The sequence below is a fragment of the Cynocephalus volans genome, chromosome 2 (assembly GCF_027409185.1).
Source record: "Cynocephalus volans isolate mCynVol1 chromosome 2, mCynVol1.pri, whole genome shotgun sequence".
In the NCBI taxonomy this organism is placed as follows: Eukaryota; Metazoa; Chordata; class Mammalia; order Dermoptera; family Cynocephalidae; genus Cynocephalus; species Cynocephalus volans.
The window spans coordinates 167,644,898-167,670,649 of NC_084461.1; the positions used below are offsets into that span (position 1 = coordinate 167,644,898).

At 48.1% G+C, this 25,752-nt stretch overlaps 1 protein-coding gene across 1 annotated transcript in view; it reads left to right on the top strand.

The window, feature by feature from the left end:
- The window catches only part of SCARA5 (scavenger receptor class A member 5), a 106,552-nt gene that overhangs the window by 44,350 nt on the left and 36,450 nt on the right, over positions 1-25,752 (top strand). The window contains exon 4 of the mRNA XM_063087085.1: positions 19,485-20,159. Coding sequence (XP_062943155.1) covers positions 19,485-20,159 — 675 coding nt within the window. The remainder of the gene's footprint in view (positions 1-19,484; positions 20,160-25,752) is intronic.

Sequence of the window (25,752 nt, forward strand, 5' to 3'; positions counted from 1 at the left end):
GTTGTCATTTTTAAGGCTTAATCAAAGTCCAACTAGTAGATGAACCATGATTTAACTATTCTTAATTGCTCATTCACGACTGCTCCAGGTTTTCACCGCTACAAATAAAAGTGCAATAAATTTCTTTGTGTGATAGCGTTTCCCTTCTTTTGGATTACTCCCATGGAATATTCTCAGGAGTGAGATTATTTTACAAAGAATGTGAACATTTTTATGGCTGTTGATACATTTTGCCAAATTGCTTTCCAAAAGTATTCTGCACAGTCATCAGCAATGTATAAACACACTCGTTTTCACCACAGTCCTGCCAGTATGATGTAGCACTGTCCCATTATTTTTAGAGAGATTTCCTTTTTTTTTTTATTTTGCCTTTCTTTGATAGCTAATGATCTCATAAAATTCTCTATACATTTTATTAGTAATTGTATAATCTTTTAAGGGGACAGGCTCTTTAAGCCTTTTGTCTGCTTACTATGTAAGGTCAAATCCAGTATTTACTAAATATCTAATATGTGCTCCCCACCACGGGTTGCCATGGGGTGACCAAGGAAATATAAAGCCTGGTTCTCATCTTCCAGAAGGCTACAGTCAGCTATCACATCTTCTTCATTGTTGTTGATTTATTTGTGCCCAAGCCACAACTTTGCACATTGTGTGCTCAATTAATTTTTGTTATATGTTGTTCAATCCCAGATGACATGTTTATCTTCTTTGTGGTCCACAGAGATCTGCACTGAATTCAAAGGACTGCAGAATCAGAATCCAAAATGAGCCTGAAACCCAGAGACATGGCTCAGACCTGATTATTTAATACGGATGAACATGAAATGGTACAGTGCAGAATGGGGAAGATGTGGCTTGGTGACAATTTCTGAAGCAAGGTTCAGGATGTGAGGTTGGCAGTATGCACAATGTGGGTTAATGTGTGACATGGCTGCCCGCTAAAAGCTCTTGCACTTAAAGTGACATTAATAGAGAGGTATAATACTATGTAGAATAAAGGAGGTGACAGTCCCATTCCACTCCACACCCATTAATTACCTTCTTAGTGTTTGTATTTTTTTTTCAATTTTTTATTTTGAAAAAATTTTAAACCTTTGGAGAAGATGGAAGCTATAATGAGTACCCATATATTCTTCATTTTGGTTCATCAGTTGTTACATTTTGCTACATTTGCTTGCGCTCTCTCTTTCCCAATTGTTATTGCTAATTTTATTTTTGTGGAACCATTTGACAGTAAGTTGCACGCTTCACCCCTATATACTTTAGTATGTATTTGTAGGAACAAGGATATTCTCTTCTATCACCACTATATAATTACTGAATTCAGGAAATTTAACATAGATGCAATAGGATCGTAAATATACTCGTATATTTAACCTTCTTCAATTGGTACAATAATTGCTTTATAGCAATTTTTAAATTGATATAAATTTTAATTTATATAATTTTATATAATTTTTAAATTGATTGCTATAAATTAAAATTTATGGCAATTTTAAAATTGCTATAAAGCAATTATTGGACCAATTGGAGAAGTTTATAATTCAGGGTACACATGTAGCTATCACGTCTCTTTAGTCTCCTTTTATCTAGAAGGACTTTGTATTAATCAGTTTTCTGTTGCTTATAACAGAATAACTGAAACTGGGTAATTATAAAGAAATAAAATTTATTTCTTATAGTTGTGGAGGCTGGGAAGTCCAAAGTTCGGAGGCACATCTGGTGAGGTCCTTCTAGGTGAGGACTCTCTACAGAGTCCCAAGGCAGTGCAGGGCATCACGTGACGAGAGGCTGAGCCAGAGCATGTTAATGCGCTCATTTGCTTTCTTTGTAAGGTCACCAGAGCCCCTCCTGTGATAACCCACTCGTCCATGAACCCATTAATCCTTGAGTGAATTAATCCATTTATGAGGGAATAGCCCTCATGGTCCAATCACCTCTTTAAGGCCCCATCTTTTAAATACCATATCTGGGATTAAGCTCCAGCATGAGCTTGGGGGACATCCAAACCCTAGTAGCTCTTAGCCTTTCATTGTTTTTCATGACATTGATATTTTTGAGAAATATGAGGCAGTTGCTTGGTATACTGTCCCTCAACTTGGGTTTGTTTAATTGTGTCCCCATGACTGATGTAGGCTAAACATTCTTGGAAGTAACACTTTATAAATCCTGCTCAGGAGACAGATTGTGTCGATTTGTTCCTTTATTGGTGATAGTAAATTCGATCACCCGCTGAAGGTGACACTTACCAGAATCATTTACTGTGAAGTTATCTTTTATTCCCTCTAATTAAGAAGTGATCTGTGGGGAGACACTTTGATCTTGTGCAAATATGCTGCTCCCCAATAATCCTTCACTCAATGATTTTAGCACTCACTGATAATTCTGGCCTGAGTCCGTCATTACAAAGCTGATCATAGGATGGCAGTTTTTCTACCCCTCCTCGGTGTTACCTTCCTCTCTGAGCACTACAGTTTAAGAGGGGTGCAGACCGTGGTGTGCCGAAGTGGACTCCAATTATGTGCATCTTTTCCTAACTCCATATTCAGTGATGTCATGTCGGTAGCTTGAAACCCGCCATAGTGGGAGTATTTACACCTCAGAAATGGACGACTGCTACAAATTGGGCTTTATTTCCCCTGGAAAACCATTTGTGAAACATTTACTGGCACACCACTGGATAGAGACAAGCTGTCACCAACACATTTGGTGAAGAATAAGCTTGATAGTGAAGGGACTTGAAACCTTAAGGAAAAGGATCTGTCTTTAAATATCTAAAGGGCAATCTTGTGGGGAATCCTCACTAGTTAGGAGGTAGCCCTCCCTCCTGCTTGCTGCTCCAGTCACACATAAGTCCGTGAAAAAAAAAATCCCAGAACTGCTCATCTCCCACTGCTGCCTGCATATGGAGGAGCCAGCAGAAGACAGGATGGGACAGAAGAGGCAGGTCACTTTGGGGAGGAGGTAAAGAGGGTACTCTGATCCTAGTGGAAACAATGCGGATGCAGAGATACTGCGAGGTGTGAGGAGACGGAGACAGAATATAAAATGGCATTTATATTCTTGTGAAAGTGGGTACAGAGTTACTTCTAAGAATGATAGGTGCAAAACAGGCTTGGGGCTAAGGAGCATGAAGAGCTTTTGGAAACCAGCTAAGGGGATGTTTCCCCAGCCCACCAACCCACTCAAGGTGGTCCAACTCCAGATATGTTCAAACAGGACAGGAAAGGACCAAGCTGGCACAGCGCTTCAGCAGTACTTCCAAGAATGAAAACAGGGAACGAGGTGGATGCAGGTGCCCGGGATTCATCACTGATGTGTACAGAAGTGGAGAAGCTCCCCCAGAAGCCTGGAACATTTGAAAGCAGCTCTGAAACCAGGGGAGAGCTAATGGAGAAGGCTGGGCTACTGGGATCAACCTGCCCATGGAAGACAAGGAGCAGGTTTCCTCATGGAGAGAGAGCCTGCAGGCTTGGAGGTGGTGGTTGAAAAGAGAAAAGACAGTGTCTGGGCCTCTTTGGAAGTACCAAGTGATTGCCAAGTGCTAGGGGAAGCAGTCCTGGGGGCCCCAGGGGTGAACGGGGGAAGAGCTGTGTGTTCAGGTTGCCAGAAGCCACAAACGGGGAGTAAAGGCGTGTGGAGCAAACTTGACTTAGAGTTGCACGACGAAGTCCCCAGGCCTGGCTGTCACTGGCTTGTGGTGGAAAAGCCATTTCTACTCACTGGCCTTAGTGAAGATCCAATATGAATAGGGATTAAATGCTGGTCAAGATTATAAAATTAGATAATATACATAATAGTGCTTTGCAAAATGTAAAGCTTTATACATTCATTTGCTGTTCCATTACCAATATTAATTCCAGCAAATCTGATAATCAGTGAAGGAAAAGGAGCATCCAGGGTGTAAAGTGTACACGGAAAGGATGTGAACAATACGGACAGTCTGAATTTGAACAGGGCTGTGCAGTGTATGTGGGGTTTTCTTCCCACATATTTGATTTCCTGTAATGAAATAACATCTCCATAAAACACATAGCACAGTGCCCGGCCCATAGTAAGAGCTCAATTAGAGTTCATTCTTTTCGTTAGTGCTTGCAACAATCCCATGAGATAGATATTGTTAATTTCACTTGTAGATGAAAAGGGAGAGACTCAGAGAGATGAATTCCCTCGTCCAAGAGCAAGTGTTCAGGTTAGTTGTGGTCCAGACTTGAACCTGGCCTTCAGATTCCAAGTTTAATATTTCATCCTTTCCAATCTGTGTCTAAGGATCCATCCAATTCTCAGAGTCCGTGGAATTCCAGAGTACTTCCTCTATGCAGTCTTCTGCACGTCACACAAAATTCTTTTTCAAAAATTGTAAACATGAGATGCATGCAGTTTTTTGTTTTGTTTTTTTTTAATTACAAGGTCTCAAGGCTCTGAATCCACATGATACCACATCGTGACGGATTGTTACTGGCACAATTTCATATGACTTTTGTAATACCAAATATTTTTACAATCCTGAAGATATCCAACCAACCTAACAATGCGAAATACTCTGGGGACCAATTAATCCTTCAAAGTAACTCTTATTCTTTGTGTTAATGTTTTTAATTAGAAAAACTCTGCCTGTTTGGGTGGAAATGCCTTTTTGAATAACTGTCAATGATGATTCACATGGATGGATGGATGGATGGATGGATAGATGGTGGATGGGTGGGTGGGTGGATGGGTAGATAGGTGGGTAGATGGATGGGTAGGTGGGTGGGTGGATGGGAAGATAGGTGGGTAGATGGATGGGTAGGTGGGTGGGTGAATGGGTAGATAGGTGGGTAGATGGATGGGTAGGTGGGTAGGTGGATGGGTAGATAGGTGGGTAGATGGATGGGTAGGTGGGTGGATGGATGAATCAGTGGTGATGAGTGGGTGGGTGGGTGGATACCTAATTCTGGTTTCTTCGACAGTGGTCTGGTATAGTAGAAAGGGATATGAAGTGGGTTTTGAGAAATACGAGCACTAGCCCTGGCTTTGCCACCAATGATCTAGGTGACCTGGGACATTTCATATCACCTTTTTAAGTCTTTGTTTCCTCATCTGAAAGTAAGAAGTTGATTATTATTGAGGTTACTTTCAGTCGAAGTGTCTATGATCTTACTGCACTGTGGAGCCACTTTTTGAAGAACAATGATGTGAGAAATCTGACACGTGGGCACCAAATCTCATGTTCTGAGAGAGGAAACCCAATAAATGCCTAGATTCCTCGCAAGTCTGGCCCAGATTCCTTACATGTTTATTAGTGAGAATAATTTCCAACCTCCTTAAAATACTTTATGACGGGCTCAACGAGTGAAGAAAGATGGATCTCAGAAAATCAGCCAACAGGGAGAGCTCACGCTGCTCCAACCAAAAGCTGCTTGGAAACCCTGGGGGAGCGATGTTGAGCTGTTTGAAAACAAGCCCTTATGGAACAAATTGTCCAGAAAGATAGAAAGAGAGAAGCATGCTCACTGCCCGCACTGATTTCAGATGACAGCCAGGGCAGGCTGGAGGAGCAGAGGAGGGATCCTCTGACCCAGCCTCAGGAGGCTCCGCTGCAAGGAGAGGGGTGGACTGTGCGTTGTGGGGGAGTGGAGAGAGACAGTAGTCTGGGCTTTACACGCCGGACTTGCCATGCACCAGCATATTATCTTGAACAAGCCACTCGATCTCTCTAAGCTTCCTCTGTAGAACTGGACGTATGAACAGTGTTATCAGAGGATTGCATGGGGTAGGTACTGTCTGGCACTGAGTAGTCACTCATTAATATCAGTTTCTTTTCTTCTTCCGTCCATTTTTATGGATGGACCACCAGGTTAATTGTCCCATCTGTCCCTCTGTCTAGCTGCATGGCTTGGGGCAAGAGGCTTCTTCTGACTCCATTTCCTTACCTGTAAGATTGGGAAAAATATCCGAGTGGCTGCCAAGGTAACTTTCAGGCCTGTCTTTGCCACTGTCTTGACTGATTCCCACTGGGACCAGCAGTGCACATTTGTAGACTGAAAGGCAGGGACAAGAGGCCCTACAGGGGAACATGGAAAAGTCAGAGTGAATTTGCCAACTCGGAGGTTGAAACCATGATGCTGGACCAAGAGACAGGTTGTCCCTGCATATCAGCACAGACCCTGGCTGTGACACTGCAGCTTGCACTGTTCAGCTCCTGGGAGCTCACACGGCTAATCTCCCCAGTGTCTGACCACTGGCCCAGCTTTCCACGAAGCAGGGAGAAGGGCGTGGTATTTGAGGGGGTAGAGCACAAAAAGTCCTTGTCCGACATGTACATTTAATTGTGCCATGATTTGAGTACCTTACCTGCAGATCCCAAACCCTAAGTTTCCCCACAACATCTGTCTCTGAGAACCGCTATAAAAATGAAAAGATCTGGGCATGTGTCAGATATTCCATATGTGGCAAAGTGTTTAACACAGTGCCCAGCAGTCAGTAAGTGATGAATAAGTGAGAGTTTCCCTCCTATCAATTGTTCAGGACCCAATTATGACATATACGAAGAGACTATCTCTGCAATAAGTGTTAAAACTATCTCATGTTTTTTCTTAATAAAGTTTAAGCCACTTATTTGTGTTTTAAAAAATACATAAATGGTTAATTTGCTAGCTCAGGGATGGGATGAGATTCCAGATAGGAGTTACTGCTTTATGACAGGCGGGCGCAATATGGATGTAAAAAGGCCATACATTCAGTGAAACCCAGCAAATTAGGATTTTCCCCCTTTTACTTTAAATGAAAATAGAATAAAAACTGCTGTAGATAAGATCAACTCTGGGCCTTAAAAAAGCAGTACTCAGACCAATCTTTCTTGCCAGACGGTGTCACTTCAGATGGGGGCTTTATTACAGTGCACATCAATGGACATTTTTGCTTAAGCACCACGGAATGATGCCTGGGACAGTCACTGGGCACCTACCATGGGCAAAGCACTTTCCTCCAAATGGGACTCTGCCTTCTGTGTGGGTTTGAGAACAGGGTCTAAATCTGTTGGAAGACGTTTTTACTTCTTTATAGCTGTACTCAATTAGTAGGTCTTTGAGGGCTCCTTTCTAAAAATAACTGCAAGAAAGCACCGACATCCCCCATGAAAGTATGGAGAAGATTCCCCATAAGGAAATTTTTTCAAAAATCATGTTTACAATCACATAACATTAAATTTACCATCTTAAACATTTTTAAGTGTACAGTTTAGTAGTGTTAGGTAGATTCACATTGTTGTGCCCTACAGGAGTCTTACATTTCTAGACTGAACAATCAGATCCTGCAGGTTCATTATCCCAGGGAGGAGGATGTCTGGAAGAGGCACAAGTCCTGGGAGCACCAGGCATCCTGGCCCCGTGAGGCCCAGACTGGCTGCACCGCAGGCTCTTCTGAGACTGGTGGGCCAGTCCACCTGATGACGTGATGGAGGCTTGGAAATCAGCACCCCCCTTTACTGTCCACCCCAACTTCTTTCCAGTTAACCTCTAGTAAAGGCCTTCACTAAGCACTAGTTATGGCTGAATTGTGTTCACCTGAAATACATTTGTTGAGGTCCTAATACCCAGGACCTTAGAATGTGACTGTATTTGGAGATGGGATCTTTAAAGAGCTGATTAAGGTAAAATGAGGCCATTAGGGTGGTCCTAATCCCACATGACTGGTGTCCCTATAAGAAGAGGAGATTAAGACACACAGAAAGATGGCAGGGGTGTGCACACACAGAGGGACCCTGCCACACCTTGTTCATGGACTTCCAGCCTACAGGACTATGAGAAAATAAATGGCTGTTGTTTAAACCACCCATCTATGGTATTTGGTTATGACAGCCTGAGCCAACCAATGCGCAACTTATTGGTGTTTTAAAAAATATATCCATGTATGGGATGTTTTTTAGACCTGATTTTCCCTGGATGACCCATCCAAGGCTTACAGGGTGATTCTGGGTGCAACTAAGAGTAATCTTATTTATGACACCTAATTATAGCATTGGGCCATTTTGTTTTCATGGCGTGGTTTTGGTCTCCCCAAGAGGAAGGAGGTGCAGAGACTGGAGCTGGCATCAGAGTACCTGCCCCCAGTTATGGTTTTGTCCCTTCCTACCTGTAAGACTTTAGAAAATGTGCTTAAATTTCTCTGAGCTTTAGTTCCCGCCTCTTTAAAACAGGGATATAATGCCTACTCCCGAGGATGGACTTGAGGATTAGGGGCCCGAGGTGTGTGGAGTGTCTGGGGCAGAAATAGGAATTGGACCAATGGTTGCTGACTGATGCTGACTCCAACCATCTTTCAGCATCTGACTGTAAATGCTAAATGCAACTGTTGCTTTTATAAAGGTGATCCTCCTATCTCCTGCTGAGATTTCACATCTACATAACTTTGGATTTGGATTTTGTCATCTATAAGGTTACTCTTGCCAGCTGTGCAGCTGCTGTCAGTCATCAATAAGCATATGGACCTAACAGAGCTGTGGGCCGATCTCACAGGCCCTTCATCATTCAATGGTGCTGATGTCCTCCTCTTCTTCAACCTCTAAATCCAAGGGGCCACTGAGTCCTGTCCTTTCTATGTCCATACTGTGCTTGTGTCTGTCCCCTCTCCATCCTTACAGGCATGGCCATGGTTCAGGGCCATCTCTCTCACCAGGAGCACAGCCTCCTAACCCATTCCCACCTCAAGCTCCTGTTCCTTGCCAACTCGTCCTCCACGTGCTAACAGAGGCATCTTACAAAAATGCAGAAAGACCCCCGCCCCCAGACTCCCAAAGAACATTCTCTAATTACACTACTTCTGTAGATGATCCTAAGGTTGGGTTTTGCTTTTGTTCCCTCAGTGAACATTTTGAAACCCATAAGAACAGAAGCAGGTTAAAACAAGGTTATAGGTAGGTAGGTTCCTTGATTTGTGTAGTTTTCTTCCAAGAAACTACATTGACAGGAGTTTGTATTTTAGGCTTCTCTGTATTCTCCACGGTTCAGACCCATATGGTGGGTTGGTACCTCACACACACGTATCGAATGACTTCATGCATGTGTGAATAAATGAATCACCTAAATCAGAGCTTATCTGTGGCCTCCTGGGATGATGGAGGAGCAGGATGTGGAGAAGCCACAGCGAAAGGGAAGATGGGATGAGAGCTGGCCAATTTGTGAAGCAGGAGGGAGGGATGCTGCTTGACTCAGCCCGGGCTTTCTGGGGAAATCAGAGCCTGAGCCAGCGGCTTGGGAGTGTGTTGTGAGACATAATCCCTGAGATGCAAGAGTGGGGGATTTGGAAAGAGTAGGATCAGGAAGGAGGGACAGCAGATGTGAGGCTGTGTCCTTGTGGTGGTTTCTGCTGCGGCAACCTGGGCTCCGTTCTGCCAGGATGAGGGAGTTGTGTTGCAGAGCCTCAGGATGCCTGCCTGGGGAGAGCATGTACCCACCAGTCTTGTCCCCACTGATCGAGGCTGTGCACATATGATCCCAGGTTGTTCTCATGATTCTGAGAAGTCATAGACATGCTGAGTGAGGGTGGAAAGAGAGATGGGAGGTGTAGTTGGGGGGGGGGGCTGTTGGGTTGCACCTTCTGGAACGTGGTTGTTGCAGTCGAGGCTGGAGTAAAAGGGGGCTGAGAGCCAGCAGGCAGGGCCTGAGACCTGCCACTCCACCTCCTCTGGCTGGAAGAGACGAGGGCACTGCTTGTCCCATAACCCTCTCCCTTTCCAATCATTCACGTGTACATCTGACAACTATTTACTGATCACCTGCCAGGTGCAAGTTTCTGTGTTAGGCACTGTGTTAGTCTAAATAGCAAGTCCCTAATTCTAATTGTGAATTCAGAAAGAATGAGTTCCATTGAAACACTGGTTTCCTGACATTACTGGTAATGATTTCAGACACTCTGGCTTGTGAAAGGGGAATCCAGGGTTAATCTCCCCCAGAGGAGGCTCTTGATTTATAATTCATCCCATTTTCACAGCGATCAGCAGCAAGTTATCAGAAACACTGTCTGCTTGGGCCACCAACCAGGAACACTTGTGTGGGGGCACAAAATATCCAGCCCCACCTCTGGGGACAGTGATAAATACATTGGTGGGGTTTTTCTTCCTTTGAGGTTCTGACAGGCCATCCTAATATGGATATCTGTGGCCATCAGCTGGCCACTAGACAGTGTGTGCCCCATGCCCCTTCCGTCCACAGCATGTGGTCCCCAGTGTGCTGGGGACAGGATCGGTGTGTATATGAGGGCGTTTGAGTTGCAGCCAGCCCCTGTTCCCGTGGAAAGCCGTCCCCAACTCCGATGGCCTTGTCTGTTTGGCTCTGCCTGTGAGACCTAGAGGTGGCCTCTTTCGCTTGCTTACTGTGTGAGTCCTACCAGTCTCAGAACTGGCAAAGGCCACCACAGATAGCCATTGAGGATACCATACCTATGCAAGCAACTTTATGGCCCCTGGAGCCCCTGGCAAGTGAGTCTCCAGACTGCCACCACGTCACACAGCACAGCCACCTGTGCAAAGATGGAGTATCTGTCTGGCTTCTTTCTCAAAGGGGCCTTCTGCTGCTCTGAGCTCCCTCCTATACCTGGGCAGGGGCTGGTGGGACACAGGCATCAGGGAGAATTCAGTCTCCAGCCTATAAATATTGATCCTGGGTGTCCTGCTGAGCTAGAAACGAGGGTATGTGGTACTTAAAAAAATAGGTTCACCAAAACTTACAGATCTGCTGTGCCCTTCCCTGGGTCATAATGAATGTCCCCCAGTCCTTCCTCTGCCCCAGCTCATCATTTCCCCAGCTGCAGCTCTTTCCCACGGCACTGGAGTCCTGCTCCCAAATTCCAGGCTGGAATTTGGGGGCTGGGAGGCTCTTACCTACAGATGGTCCCTCTGGGTGACCCCAGCCTGAGGCCGTGCTGTTGTGCTCAGACAACCCACTGAGACCCCACTTGCTTCTTCTGATAAACTTCCTCCTGCCGTTTCTCGATCACCACTAAGTGGCCTGGGAGCGGGGACCATTCCTTCCTCCACTTTAGTGAGACTGACCTACTGCTCAGGCCTGTGCCTTGATGCCAAGGGGATCTGCCAAGCCTTGGAGGTCTGCATTAGTGTCCTAGGGCTGCCGTAACAAATGACCACAAACTTGAGAGCTTAAAACCACAGGAATTTACTCTCTCCCAGTTCAGGAGGCCAGAAGTCCAAATCAAGGTGTCAGCGGCCTTGGTTCCTTCTGGAAGTTCAGAGAGAGAATCTAATTCATGAATCTCTCCTAGCTTCTGGTGGCTGCCAGAAATCCTTCTGTATGTACCCCAGATTGTCAATTTCCCCATAAAAGCTGGTGCTTGATCAAAGTGTGATTTTACAAGGTGCAGACAGACTGAGCAAAGTGTGGTAAAAGGATCGTCTCCCCCATCCCGGCCATGAGACTTCCACTGACATGACCAACACCGGGCCTTGGTTAGCTTCATCGGAGCTGTGCAGAGTCTAGCCTCAGGGTTGGGTCTATGCAGTCTCTGCTGAACTGGACATTTACCCATTTGACAGATGAACAGACCGAGGTTGGAAGAGTGTGAGTGACCTGCTAATGGCAGGCCTCCTGACGCCACGGCTCATCTCTGGAAGGTTAACCAGAGTTGTCAACACCAGGAAAGGTCCCGGGGAAAATGAATCCACAACTCGGTCACAGCCCAGGGGTCCACAGGGTTTGTCTGTTGAAGAAGGCATCACAGGCCAGGATCTGATCCTAAAACCAACATGTCAGTCCAATATTTGGCCCAGATTGGTGACAAGTACTGACACGGGGCACCAGGGAACAGAAGCCAATACTTACATGTCAGTCTCTTCTCTCGATGCCCCTGGAGCTCAGAGAGACGCTGCGGCTCATCAGAAGTAGGAGGAACACTCTGAGCTTTGTAGGACACTCTGGTTTTAGAACTGGGATTGTGGGTGACTAAGAGAAACAGCACCACCTCCTTGACTGAAATCCCAGGACTGATGGAAGGCCACATTTGCCCAGAGGCAGGACCATTAAGTAGGCAACGTCCCTCCCTCCCACTGTCTTCCCAGCTGCCCCGGCCCCTCCGTCCCTCTTCAGGTTGTCCCCGTGTCCCTCTGGTCGCCTGTGCCCTGGGAGGCCCAACCCTGCTCCTCAGCCAATCCTCTCAGCACCGACCAGCTATGGGCTCTTCTCTCTGTCCATATGGTGACAGCTGACAATCAGCTGCCCCCTCCCAGAGAGGTCATTTGAGTCCTTTATTGCTGTTCATTGCACAACCCACACTAACGCAAACCCAAACAGAAGAAAGGACGGCGCTTCCAATCCCACAACCTCCGACTTAGCGCGCGGCGGTTCTTCTCATTTCCTTCTTCTAGCCTCATCCACACGCAAACCCAATCTTTACAGTCTGATTTCTGGGTTTTCTCCCACCTAATATTATTATTATAATGATTTCCTATGCATTTTCCCATCCTTCCTCCTGTCTTTTATCATTATAATTTTGATGACCGCAGAAGAGACCCTCAAGGGGACGCATCGTAACTTACCCTTTCTCTTACTGTTGAATCCTGTTTTATAATCATGGTAAATAAGCTTTCAATCGGAAAGTTCTTTTGAAATTTTTCCTAACAATGAATTCCCAGAAGTTGGATTAGTAGGTCAAAAAGCGTGGACATTTTTATGACTCTTAAAAATAGCAACCAGATTACTTCCCATAATATTATACTAATTTATATTTACATTATAGATTCCTTTCACTGTATTGAGTATTACTGTTTTCACACTGTTAATTTCACAGACATAAAATGATACCTTGATATTTTTTATGTTATTATATTTGCATTTTAGAAGTGGCCTTTTCAAGGCGATGCATTAGGTCATAGGAATGATGCAGACATTTTAGGAAACTGGGCTAATCAGAACAGAAATTATTTGGGGGTCAATATCCTTTGGACATTAAACCATGCTGTCAAAGCCTGGAGGGGCCTCCTCTTGTGGGGCTCATTTAAGCACCCCAGCATGAATTATCCCCTTCCAACAGTCACAGTGCATTCTCTGCTCACACCAGCACCCTTCCCCCCAAATCTAATTCCTTCCAGATGTTCGATGTCCTCAACAGGGAGCGATTCTTACTTGAGTGTGACTCTTTCAAATCGTGTTTATGCAACAGTTCATTTATCTCGCTGTCTGACGTATCTACTTTTAATGTGCTTTAATTATTCTTCAACTATTCTTTCACAAATGGGAGAATAATCACAGAATAAAAATAATAACTGGCATTTCCTGAGCACTCATTGTGGGCCAAGCCCTGTTCCAAGTGCTTCCCATGGTAACACGCTAAATCCCTTGACAACCCTATGAGATAAGTATTATTAGTGTCCTCACATTCCAAACAAGAAAACTGAGGCTCACAAGGTGAAGAAACTCAAAGTCACACAGCCAGTGTGGAGGAGACCGAGATGGTTCCAGAGTCCCCAGCTCTTAACCACTTTGCCACACTGCTGAGCAGGTGGAAGGTGGAGAAGGAACTTTTTAATTGTCAGAGACACACGGACATCGTAAAGGCCTTGAAAGTAGTGAGTTCCCCATCAGAAAGCCAGGCTGGAGTCAGGCTGCTTGGCAGGCATCATGTAGAGACTCAAATTCAGATTCTGCCTCAGGATTGATTGCTGAACACTAATCGGTTCATCTATGTGTGCTTTTGACAATACGTGAGAATGTATCAGCGTCTGCCTCAGGAGGCAGGCTGGACAAGCACTCACAATCCCACTAGAGATGAGAAGAGAGGCAGGAGATTGCCTGCAGCATAAAGTCAGGGTGCATTTAGGCCAGCTGTCCCTTATTCTAGCACTCTGTCCTCTGAACCTGCTGCTGGGATCGTCAGTCACACGCCAAACTCTATGCAGGGGAGGCAGGAAAGATGACATTTACTTAGCACCTACTGTATGCCAACCTTGGTTCTAGTCTCTTACTGGAAGTCTCTTCCTTCCCTCTTCCCCACAGCCTATGAAGTAGAAATCGTCATGCCCATTTTCAGATGAAGGGGCTCAGGAAGGAGGCAGAGCATGAGGGGTGCAAACAGCTCAGTCCCCAAGGCCCGCTGGCCCCGCCACCCTTCCTGCCTTGCACAGAGCCTCTTTCTTCCTGGGAGTGCTGGTGAGGTGTGTGCTGCCCAGTGCTGTACAATCCCCCATGGTCCTCCCAACCCTGTGGGTCAATAGTGTTGTGTTCTATAGGTGAAACCCCCCAACTAGGGCGATTCGGTAACTGCTGGGAGTAGGTGGCTCGAGCCCGTGTGTCAGGTCAGCCACTGCCCTGGCATAAGTTCCGCCTGGCCTTCAGGCTGAAGACACGGAAGGCAGGTGGTGTCAGAGCTCAGAGAACACCCTACTAAGGGCAGAGTGTGGGAGGGGACGGGTCTGAAATGCAACTGCAAATAAGCTCGTCAGTGTAAGCGCCAAGAAAAAGAGAGGGGCTTCCTTCATGTAGTCTGCAAATCCCAGCTGCGTTGACCGAGGTCTGGAGACACATGACTTTATGGAAAATCAATTCAAAGCAGAGCATAGTGTTCATTCAAATTGCATAACAGAGAGATTATCAATAGAGCTTTAGCATTTAAAGTGATGCACACTTCAGTAAGTGTTCTCCTGACCCCCAAGATGTAGGAGAAAACCAGGGCCCACCCTCAGGGCATGTGCCCAGTGATGTCGCATGGGCTTTTTGAGCTTGGGATTTAACAGTCCCCAGTCGCCCTCCTGAAATTGGTGATAAATTTATCTTCGAATTTGTGTTTTCTCGGTGGAGTCCCATGGGACAGTGGAGTCTGTGCTGGCGACTTGGAACCTCTGCTTATGTCAGTCCAACCTCTCGTCACCCCCTGCCACCCTGGGATGGGGTTTCAGCCCCCGACTACCACCCGGTGCGAGTGGTCAGGGTTGGGTCCAGCATGTGTGATGAGCCACAGGGCGGGGCCCAGGTGCCTGTGAGGATCCGCACTGGCCCCCAAGTGTCCTTGTGCCTGAGCGAGCGCAACAGTAAACAGCAAATAAACCACTAGGACAGGTCAGGAGAGAGACCACAGAAGCCAGGAGAAGGCCTTCTATCATGCTTTTTGGACAAGAAACCCTGCAGTTTTGCTGTGCTCTGGGCCTGACAAATTATGAAGCTGGACCTGAAGAAAACTAACTGTCCATCCTCTGGGGCCCAGAGAGCAACTCTAAATAAGCAAATCCCCGGGGAGTCTGTATGCATCTGCTCGGGCTGCCATAACACAATACCGCACACTGGCTGGTTTATTTTTTCACAGTTCTCGAGGCTGGAAGGCTGCAAACAAGGTGTTGTTGGGGTTGGTTTCTCCTGAGGCCTCGCTTCCTGGTTCGCTGGACGCCCCCTTGCTGTGTCCTCACACGGCCTTTTGCCTGGTGTCCCTTCCACTTCTTAAAAGGACAATGGTCCTATGGGATTAGGGCTCGTCCTTCTGACCTAATTTAACCTTAAATACCTCCTTAAAGGCCCCGTCTCCAAATACAGTCACATCAGAGGTTAGGGCTTCACACACACATTTTTTGGGGGGGACACAATTCAGTCTGTAATAGGGGCCTTTACTGTTCCCAATTAGCCAGAGTTGCACAGGCAGAGAAGACAGGTCTCTGCTGCCCTCTCGGGGTACGGGGGATGATCATTAGGACTAGCAGGTGTCATCTACTTTTCCAAGCAGGAGTCAACACAGTAGATTCATGAGGGGAGTGAAGGGCACATTTAAAAATCTATAATGAAAATATAAATTAGTATAATTTGGGGGGAAAGTAATTTGGCTGCTTTTTCTTCTTCTTTTTTTTTTTTTTTTTGTGACTGTCTGGCATAGGGATCCAAACCCTTGACCTTAGTGTTATAACACCATGCTCTAAGCAAATGAGATAACCAGCCAGCCCTATTTTAAAGCGTCATAAAAATGTCCACGCTTTTTGACCTACTAATCCAACTTCTGGGAATTCATTGTTAGGAAAAATTTCAAAAGAACTTTCTGATTGAAAGCTTATTTACCATGATTAAAAAACAGGATTCAACAGTAAGAGAAAGGGTAAGTTACGATGCGTCCCCTTGAGGGTCTCTTCTGCGGTCGCCGTGGCGCACTCCGGAGAGTGCGGCACTGGGAGCGCTGCGGCACTCCCGCCGCGGGTTCGGATCCTATATAGGGATGGCTGGTGTGCTTGGTGTGGCCAGTCACAAAAAAAAAAAATTATAATGATAAAAGACAGGAGGAAGGATGGAAAAATGCATAGGAAATCATTATAATAATAATATTAGATGGGAGAAAACCCAGAAATCAGACTGTAAAGATTGGGTTTGCATGTGGATGAGGCTAGAAGAAGGAAATGAGAAGAACCGCCGCGCGCTAAGTTGGAGGTTGTGGGATTGGAAGCGCCGTCCTTTCTTCTGTTTGGGTTTGCGTTAGTGTGGGTTGTGCAATGAACAGCAAAAAAGGACCCAAATGACCTCTCTGGGAGGGGGCAGCTGATTGTCAGCTGTCACCATATGGACAGAGAGAAGAGCCCAGAGCTGGTCGGTGCTGAGAGGATTAGCTGAGGGGCAGGGTCGGGCCTCCCAGGGCACAGGCGACCAGAGGGACACGGGGACAACCTGAAGAGGGACGGAGGGGCCGGGGCAGCTGGGAAGAGAGTGGGAGGGAAGGACGTTGCCTACTTAATGGTCCTGCCTCTGGGCAAATGTGGCCTTCCATCAGTCCTGGGATTTCAGTCAAGGAGGTGGTGCTGTTTCTCTTAGTCACCCACAATCCCAGTTCTAAAACCAGAGTGTCCTACAAAGCTCAGAGTGTTCCTCCTACATCTGATAAGCCGCAGCGTCTCTCTGAGCTCCAGGGGCATCGAGAGAAGAGACTGACATGTAAGTATTGGCTTCTGTTCCCTGGTGCCCCCTGTCAGTACTTGTCACCCAATCTGGGCCAAATATTGGACTGACATGTTGGTTTTAGGATCAGATCCTGGCCTGTGATGCCTTCTTCAACAGACAAACCCTGTGGACCCCTGGGCTATGACCAAGTTGTGGATTCATTTTCCCTGGGATCTTTCCTGGTGTTGACAACTCTAGTTAACCTTCCAGAGATGAGCCGTGGCGTCAGGAGGCCTGCCATTAGCAGGTCACTCACACTCTCCCAGCATCAGTCTCTTCATTTGTCAAATGGGGTAATGTCCAGTTCAGCAGAGACTGCATAGACCCAACCCTGAGGCTAGACTCTGCACAGCTCCGATGAAGCTAACCAAGGCCCGGTGTTGATCATCTCAGTGGGAGTCTCATGGCCGGGATGGGGGAGACGATCCTTTTACCACACTTTGCTCAGTCTGTCTGCACCTTGTAAAATCACACTTTGATCAAGCACCAGCTTTTACAGGGAAGTTGACGATCTGGGGTACATACGGTAGAGGACAGCCAGTATGAATAGAGGTTTAGAACCTAGACATCAGGAAATAAATAAAGGCAGTGCAGATTTTAAACCAGAAAAATTATGGTGTAGTAGGACATGATAACTCTCTGAAATTCTGAAGAGCTGTGTTATGGAAAAAATACTTCCCATGTTCCATGTGACGACAAAGGTCAGCCTCAGTGGATAGAAACTACAGGGAGGCAAGTTTCAAGTCTGGATAGATTGCAGAACATTCTAACAGTCAGCAGTAACTGAAGGCAGAGGGACTGGTGCAAGCAGAGGCTGGGTGACCACTTGGCAGCAGGATCTTCTTCAGTTCATGTTCTGGGTGGGGGAGGAGAGGTCGGTCTCAAGATCCATGCAGCCCTATGAGCCTCTGGACCTAATCTTTAATGACATCTCCTCCAGTGTGGCCACCACCAGTGCTGTGTGCTTCTGGAAGCATCACTGAAGGATTGCACCAGCAGGTCTGCTCCTGGCCCAAGAGCCCTCACAACTGATTCCCCCTTCCCAACATAACATTCCGCAAGAGAACCTATTCCATTCCAATTTTCTCATTGTTTGAACAATCTGTGTACCAAGTTTTCTGTTTTTCTCCATTCCGAGATTTCCAAGATGGAATCTCTCTGTGCCTCACCTGCCCCACCCCTACTTGGCTCCACCCCCATTTCTCGTTTCTGTTTTTCTACTGTGCAGAGCAGAGTGTGCGAACAGGCATCCCTAGACAGCCCTGCTACAGGACTGGTGGTGCACCTGTGCAGTCCTGAACTCTAGGAGATACAGGGATGCTAGGGTACAATGACTGACGCACACAGCCCTCCTCTTGGTCTCGTGCAACAGCTGCTTAAAACCGAAAAGGAAACTAAGAGAAGGAAACTAAGAGGAAAGGGTGGGAGTCCATGGGACAGGTTCTTTGCTGGGGAGGAAAAGGGGGAATCTAGAAGGGCTGGGGGATGCAGAGAAGGGAGGGTATTGATGTAAAATCAGTCCTCACTGCCCAGGGGGGCCCTTCCTGAAGCAGGAGGAAATGGGCCCCGGCACTCAGGAGGCCATAAAATAAACACTGTCGCCTTGAGCCTAGCTGAGGCTGCCCTGGGGTGGCACAGACTTGAGGGAAAGTCTCCAGGCTCTGGAGCAAGCCCTCTGGGCTACCATTTGCTTGCCGTGCTACCCGGGGCAGTGTTCCCAGCTCTAACTGTAAGAGGGATAATAATGGTACTGTCATAGTCTGTTCAGGCTGCTATAAAAAAATACCTTAGACTGGATAATTTATAAATGACAGAAATTTATTACTCACAGTTCTGGAGGCTGGGAAGTCCAAGATTAAGGTGCCAGCAGATTCAGTGTCGGTGAGGGCCTGTCTCTCATAGATGGCACCTTCTATGGGTCCTCACATGGCAGAAGGGACAACAGCTCCTTGGCACCTCTTTTATAAGGAAACTAATCCCATTCCCATGACTTAATCATCTCCTAAATTCCCTGCCTCTATGTTTATATGTGGGGTGGGGTGGTGGCTGGCTGGTAGGGGGATCCAATCCCTTGATCTTGGGCCCTCCTCTCAATACTATCACTTTGGCAACTAAGTTTCCACATAGGAATGGGGGGGGGCATATTCAGACCATAGCAGGTCTCCACCTCTAAAGTCGAGAGGATAACAACATCCATTTCTTAAGCTGAACCACAGGAAACCGCTGATATCTAACCATTCATCAATACACAAAAATGGCAATTTCATACAGATCAACTTAACACCTGATGGTTAGATTCGTACAGTCCTGGTTCATAAACTTGTTTGCATCTTACAATTATTTTGGGGTCTTTTAAAAATTCCAGAGCCCAGGTCACACCCCAAACCGTTTCAATCACAGTTTCTGCAGGTGAGACACCTAGCCAGGTGATTCAAATGCACACACAGGTCTGGGGACCACTGGCTGGTGAGCACAGTGGCTGGGATCTGCTTTTCATTCAGCTATCATTTATTGAGCACCTACTGCACGCTAGGCTCTTGGTACCTGGGACCCGCTCCCCAGTGCGCTGATCTCTCTCCTCCTCCTCCGCAGTATCCAGGCCCCGGAGCTCCCCGGATGACCTGAAGGCGCTCACTCGGAACGTGAACCGGCTGAATGAGAGCTGGCGGGACTTGCAGCTGCGGCTACTGCAGGCTCCGCTGCAGGCCGACCTGACGGAGCAGGTGTGGAAGGTGCAGGACGCACTGCAGAACCAGTCAGACTCGCTGCTGGCGCTGGCGGGCGCGGTGCAGCGGCTGGAGGGCGTGCTGTGGGGGCTGCACGCGCAGGCGGCGCAGACCGAGCAGGCGGTGGCCCTGCTGCGCGACCGCACGGGCCAGCAGAGCGATGCTGCGCAGCTGGAGCTGTACCAGCTGCAGGTGGAGAGCAACCGCAGCCAGCTGCTGCTGCGCCGCCACGCGGGCCTGCTGGACGGGCTGGCCCGCAGGGTGGGCGTCCTGGGCGAGGAGCTGGCTGACGTTGGGGGTGCGCTGCGCGGCCTCAACCACAGCCTGTCCTATGACGTGGCTCTGCACCACACGCGGCTGCAGGACCTGCAGGTGCTGGTGAGCAACGCCAGCGAGGACACGCGCCGCATGCGCCTGGTGCACATGGGCATGGAGCTGCAGCTCAAGCAGGAGTTGGCCGTGCTCAACACGGTCACCGAAGACCTGCGTCTCAAGGACTGGGAGCACTCCATCGCGCTGAGGAACATCTCCCTGGCCAAAGGTACTGCCCCGCCCATCCCAGCCCGCAGTGCCCTGGGGTACTCAGGGCTTCCTCCTGTGCACCCTTTCCCAAGGGCCTAGGAGTCCCCATCCCCAAGTGCACTTGCCACTCCTAGCTCGTACTCCCGCTATTAAGTGTTGCCCTACTCTGGAATTTTCAGCCCAAACGGCCTGTACCCACCTCCAGGGCCTGCATGGGTCTCTCCCCTGGGCAAACCTCCCTAGGGCAGAGAGCCAACTCAGTGTCCACACCCCTAGGCATGAGAATGGCCTGTCCTCATTAGTCCCCTTTGGCCGTTCTCATACCTAGGCAGATCCATCGGAGCCTCCTAGAGCTTGGGACTGCTGGGAGGAGAAGGGGTCAGGCTGCAGGCTCAGGCAGGGAATAAAGAGGGCTGGCTCCTGCAGTGTCATGGTGTTCCGATAGTCGGAGCTCCAGGGAGTTGGAGAATTCCACATTTGAAGCTGGCCTTGTAGGCTGTGATGAAGATGTAATCATCCAGGTAGAAGAACATATTTTATTTAACAATTTGCTAGTTTCATTTGTAACTCTTAAATACAGAAGCACAAACGCATGGGCCCCCGTTCTCTCGCCACGGGCCTGCAAATGTGAGAGTCTAGAGACCCACCTTCCCTGCCTTCACCCCTCACCAGTGGGTCCCTCCCCCCACTCCCCACCCCTGTCCCTTCCTGCTGCATGTGCCCGCAGAGGCTCCTCATGCAGTGCACTTTTCCCATACCTCTCCCTGGCTCAACACCTGCCCTGGTTCCCCAAAGTCTGCTGATTCACCAAAAACTCCCTAGCCTGACAGGCAGCAGTAGTAATGCCATTTTGAGCCTCTACTATGGGTCGGGTCCTGTGCTGGGTGTATCTCATACAGCATCCTTTAAAAACAACTCTCTGAGACAGTTGTCCATGCTGCTTTGATGAGGACACTGAGATTCTGGAAGCTGAAAAAGCTTAGCTTGGCCACCGTTGCAGGGCCAAGAGGTGACAAAGCAGGATTTGGCCCCAGGCCTTTCTGATCCCAGAATTGCATTCCTGTTCTGTCCTTCCTGCCTTCTCTTCCACTGTCCCTCATACCAGGGGTGCACATGGAACTGTCTGCAGGGGCCATTGAGCAATAAGCAAAGTGATCTTGGTGTCAGGGGGCTATGGCAAGTCCAGCCCATTTTTGCCAGGCTGGAAGGTGGGTCCAGGATGTCAAAGTCTTCCCATCTTCCAAGAGAAAATAGAAGCGTGGGAACTTCTGGAAAAATTTCAGTGTTTAACTCTGTGGGCCATATACAGCTCATGCATGGTCAGCTTGCACCCCTGGTCCTGGGTGAGGTGTCCAGTCCAGAGGGACACACCTGGTCACTGCCCTGAAAGCATTGCCTGCCTTTCCCTGTTCCTCCACCGCTTTCCCCCAGCTGTCCACCCACTGCAGTGCCCTCCTCCTGCCCCTCCTCCTCACCCATCCCAATCCCACTGATGCTTCAAGATCTCACCCAAACCTACTCCTCCAAGAACTCCTTAACCTCTCTAGCCCACTAAAGACTCCCTCCTCTGAGCTTCTACATTTACCAGAGTGGAAAGTGTAGTGATGGGCCTTCCTTCCCAGTCCACAGAGCGTGTTCATGCACACTGTTTTGTTTTAAAGTGAGTCCTTGTGGCCATCTCAGCTCTGGGCTAGGTTTAAGGCAAGTGTCATCACTGAGGGAGGGGTAGGATTTTGGCAGGAAGATGACAGGCTCAGGGAGGAAGGACCTGGCTAATTCAAGACCACACGGCTGGTAATGATCCAACCCAGGCCTTTTTCTTTCAGCAGCTTTAATGAGGTATAATCTACATGCCATAAAATTCACCCATTTTAAGTGTATAGTTCAATGACAAGACCAGGACTTTTAATCCCGATGCCCAGTGCTCCTGCTGCTGCTCGAAGCCCACGCTGATCTGTCTGTCTCTGTGTGCCCAGCACTAACGCTGCAATACACACGACGAGACTCAAAGAATGCTTGTGGGACAGCTGGTGAATCTGGACACTGGGCAATCGGAGGCTTCCCATGCCCGACCTGGTTTTCTGGTCCTGACTCACTTTCAACTTTTACATCTCAGAAATCAAAGAAGGGTTTGAGGTAGAATTTCTTCTTCCAAATGCCCACCCCTGGGAAGCTGGCTTTTCCTGTCTTCTCTCTCCCTCGACCTCCCCTGCCCATGGCGGTCTGTTCAGGTGCTTACTAATAACAGTAGCCACACTGATTATGACCTCTGATGAGCCAGATATTGTGTAGATATTAATTCTCCAAATAGATGTTCAAGACCACTAATCCTCACATCCTGCAAAAAGTATTGTTGTCCCCACTTTATAGATGAGAAACCTGAAAAACTTTCCCACTGTTTTCTATGCAGTCGGCAAGTGGCAAAGCCGAGGTCTGCACATGGGCCTCTTTGGCCCAGAAACCTGGGTTGTTGTCACTGACCATCCAGGTTCCCAGCCACAAGCAAGGACGAGAGAAGAGTGCATGGTCCCTTGGGCTCCCTTCCTGCATTTGGGGCATTTTCTCTTTCCATCCTCTTCCAGTCCACAGACATCACCACGCTCCCTGCCTGTGCATCCTCCGGGGCCTCACCAAACATTCACATCCGGGTTCTTTCCTTTCCACATCCACTCTCCTTGGCTCCTTGCTCTGGGGGTCACCCATTTGCCAGGGTGCATCCAGTGGAATCTTCTAAGTAGTCTGTCTTTGGTTCTCAAACTAAGTTCTACCCTTGGTTCCCTTGAACTGAAAGTTTCATCTCCGTCCTGCCCAGGCCTGCCTTCCAGTCTCCAGGCGCTGGTTTCTTGATGGGTGGAGGAGTCAGTTCAGGCTGCCGTAGTGGAATAGCATAGATGTGTGGCTTATGAACAACAGACGGTTCTTTCTCACAGTTCTGGGACTGGGGAGTCTAAGGTCAAGGTGCCGGCAGGTTCAGTGTCTGGCGAGGGGCCGCTTCCTGGTTCACAGCTGGTGCCTTCTTGCTGAGTCCTGACGTGTGGACAGTGTAAAGCAGCGTTCTGGAGTCTCTCTCGCAAGGGCTCAAATTCCATTCAGGAGCGAGCCCTCATGACCTCATCCCCTCCCAAAGGCCCCACCTCCTAATACCACCGCACTAGGGGTTAGGTTTCAACATATGACCTGGGGTTGGGGGGAGGACGCAGACATTCAGACCACAGTGCAGGGGCTCCTGGCTCTTCATAGTTGAACCACTTGGCCCCCAGCTCTCATGTCACCCCATATCTAGTTTCTCCCTTTCTCACCTTGCTCTCTCATTGTGGCCTAATTGTTGTTATTAAAAGACTTCTGGGCTGGCCGGCTAGCTCACTTGGTAGAGTGCAGTGTTGTAACACCAAGGTCAAGAGTTTGGATCCCTGTACCAGCCAGCCACAAATAAAACAAAGACTTCTGTTTGACATATCTGAATGTAATTACCACTCAACTTTAATAAAACAACATTCTACCCTAGCTTTTGGACAAGGGATGTTTTACCAGATAAACTTCCGTGCATTTATTTCCAAATTGCTGTCTGGAGTGGCCTTTCTGCCCAGCTTTGTCCAGTTCCTCTCTTAGGATCTTTAAACACGTATGTATGCACACACACATGTGCACACACATGCACACACATACACACGTGCACACATATACGTAGACAAACACACACATACATAGACATACTCACATACACGCACACACTCAGTACTTGTGAATTCCTCAGAATCCACAAATACTGAATTTTTCTCAAATAAGAGTTTATTTATGTTATTATTGAGCTTGACCCAAATGGTTTCTATTCTCTAGCTTTGTTGTACAGTTTTTGATGAGTTTTGTCTCCAGTTTGTTTTTTGCAAACATCCACAGTGAGGCTTTCTATTTTCTGCTTTGGATTTTCAGCATCAGTCAGGTCTGTTGAAATCTGTCTGTGGGTTTGAAAGAAGCAGAAAATTTAGATTACCAGTAAAGGGAGACATGCTAGGAGGGAAGACACTAACTAAGCCTGGAGGCAGAGCTCCAGCCACATTCAGATGGCTCTTTCTGCTGGAATGCAAGCTTCTAGGACCACAGAACTTTGGAGAGGTGATAGGTCTCTGAAATCCTCCAGTGCAGTCCTCTCGTTTTGCAGTTGAGGACCCTGAGGCTCAGCAAAGGGGAATGACTTGCCTGAGTCAAATACCGAGCCAGCGGCCGAGCTGGGACTAGAAAACACTTCTCTGGGCTCAAGAAAAGTCCAAAGCAGATTTATCTGTGGGCTGCTTTTTTTAAGGAAAGACACCAGCTAGTAGAGAGTCCAGTTCAACAAATATTTACAAAGGGATGGAGGAAAGGAGTGAAACAGTGGCTTCCAGCTCAAACACTGGGACAGTGGCTTCCAGTTACAGGGGATCTGTTGAAAGTGCTGAGCATCTCAGCAAATGCAGCAACATGTAAAACAGCATTCCTGCTCTTCTAAAGATGGGGACATGGCCTGGCAGAGACCTGAGTGAACTGTATCACTCTCCACTAGGAAGGGAGTGGGGGGCCTGTGAAAGTTGGACCCAGCCCAGCCCCCCATCCCTTGTTCCCTTGTGGCTCAGAGGACCGCAGCCAGGGCAGTCCCTGCACCTTTTGGGGTCCAAGTGGCCGTGGCTGTGAAACAGGGCTGACCATCCCCACCCTGTTCACTTCTCAGGGGTGTGGACAGATGCCATAAATGATGGAAGTGGGAGAGCTCCCCAAACCGTGCAGGTGCTAGTTGCTGGGAGTCTAGTGCCCTGGGGACTTCGGGGACCTGCAAGTGGAGCACTTAGCTGGGGACTCTACCCTCTGCCAGCCACCTCGGGATTCGTATGATTCTCAGGGTGGTGTTTACATCACGATTTTGGTCACAGTATGGCTGGCTGCAGGCCTGGTTCATCAGTGGTCCTGAGCATGTGTTCTTCAGGGGGTCTCTCCCCAATTCCAGCACATACAAGTCCCCCATCCCAACTGTGTGCCAGGTGTGTGTGAGGCACAGGGCTACGGGGAGGCTGTCTCCTAGCGAGACCACAGCTCCAGGTGGGTGATGGTGCCCAGCAAGGGGGCCGTCCTGACCAGGCTTGGGGTGCTCCCACAGGCCATTGAGCACAGTGGTCTCCTGGTTCCCTCCAGCTCTGAGATTCAGGGGCTCTGCCTGTAGTGCCCTAAGAGATCAGAAGGGTGGGCCTGAAGGTGACTTCAGGTCTCAGAGGGACTGGACTCTTAAAAAGGAAAGGATTTGGCTCGTGGTTGGAGACACCCTGAGGAGAACGTTTTTGCCAAAGTAGAGGAGAGTTTGTGCCCAGAATCCTCCAGCCATAAGTCTGCAGCAGAAAGAGTCAGATGGCGAGTGGACTTGAGGGGTCTCCAGTGGAGGGGTTATGGCCCAGCGTGCTGTGAGGGCCCCTGAAGGCTCTGAATTCGTGTGGTTGTCCTGCTATTTCAGAGAGATTAATCAGACAGCAAGGCACACAGTGGGCTCAGAGAGAGACCAGAAACAGGAGGTCATTGGAAAGCCTTAAGTGAGGCCATGGGGACCCAATGGTGGTGTTGAAGCAGGAGGTGGAGACATGAGAGGGACT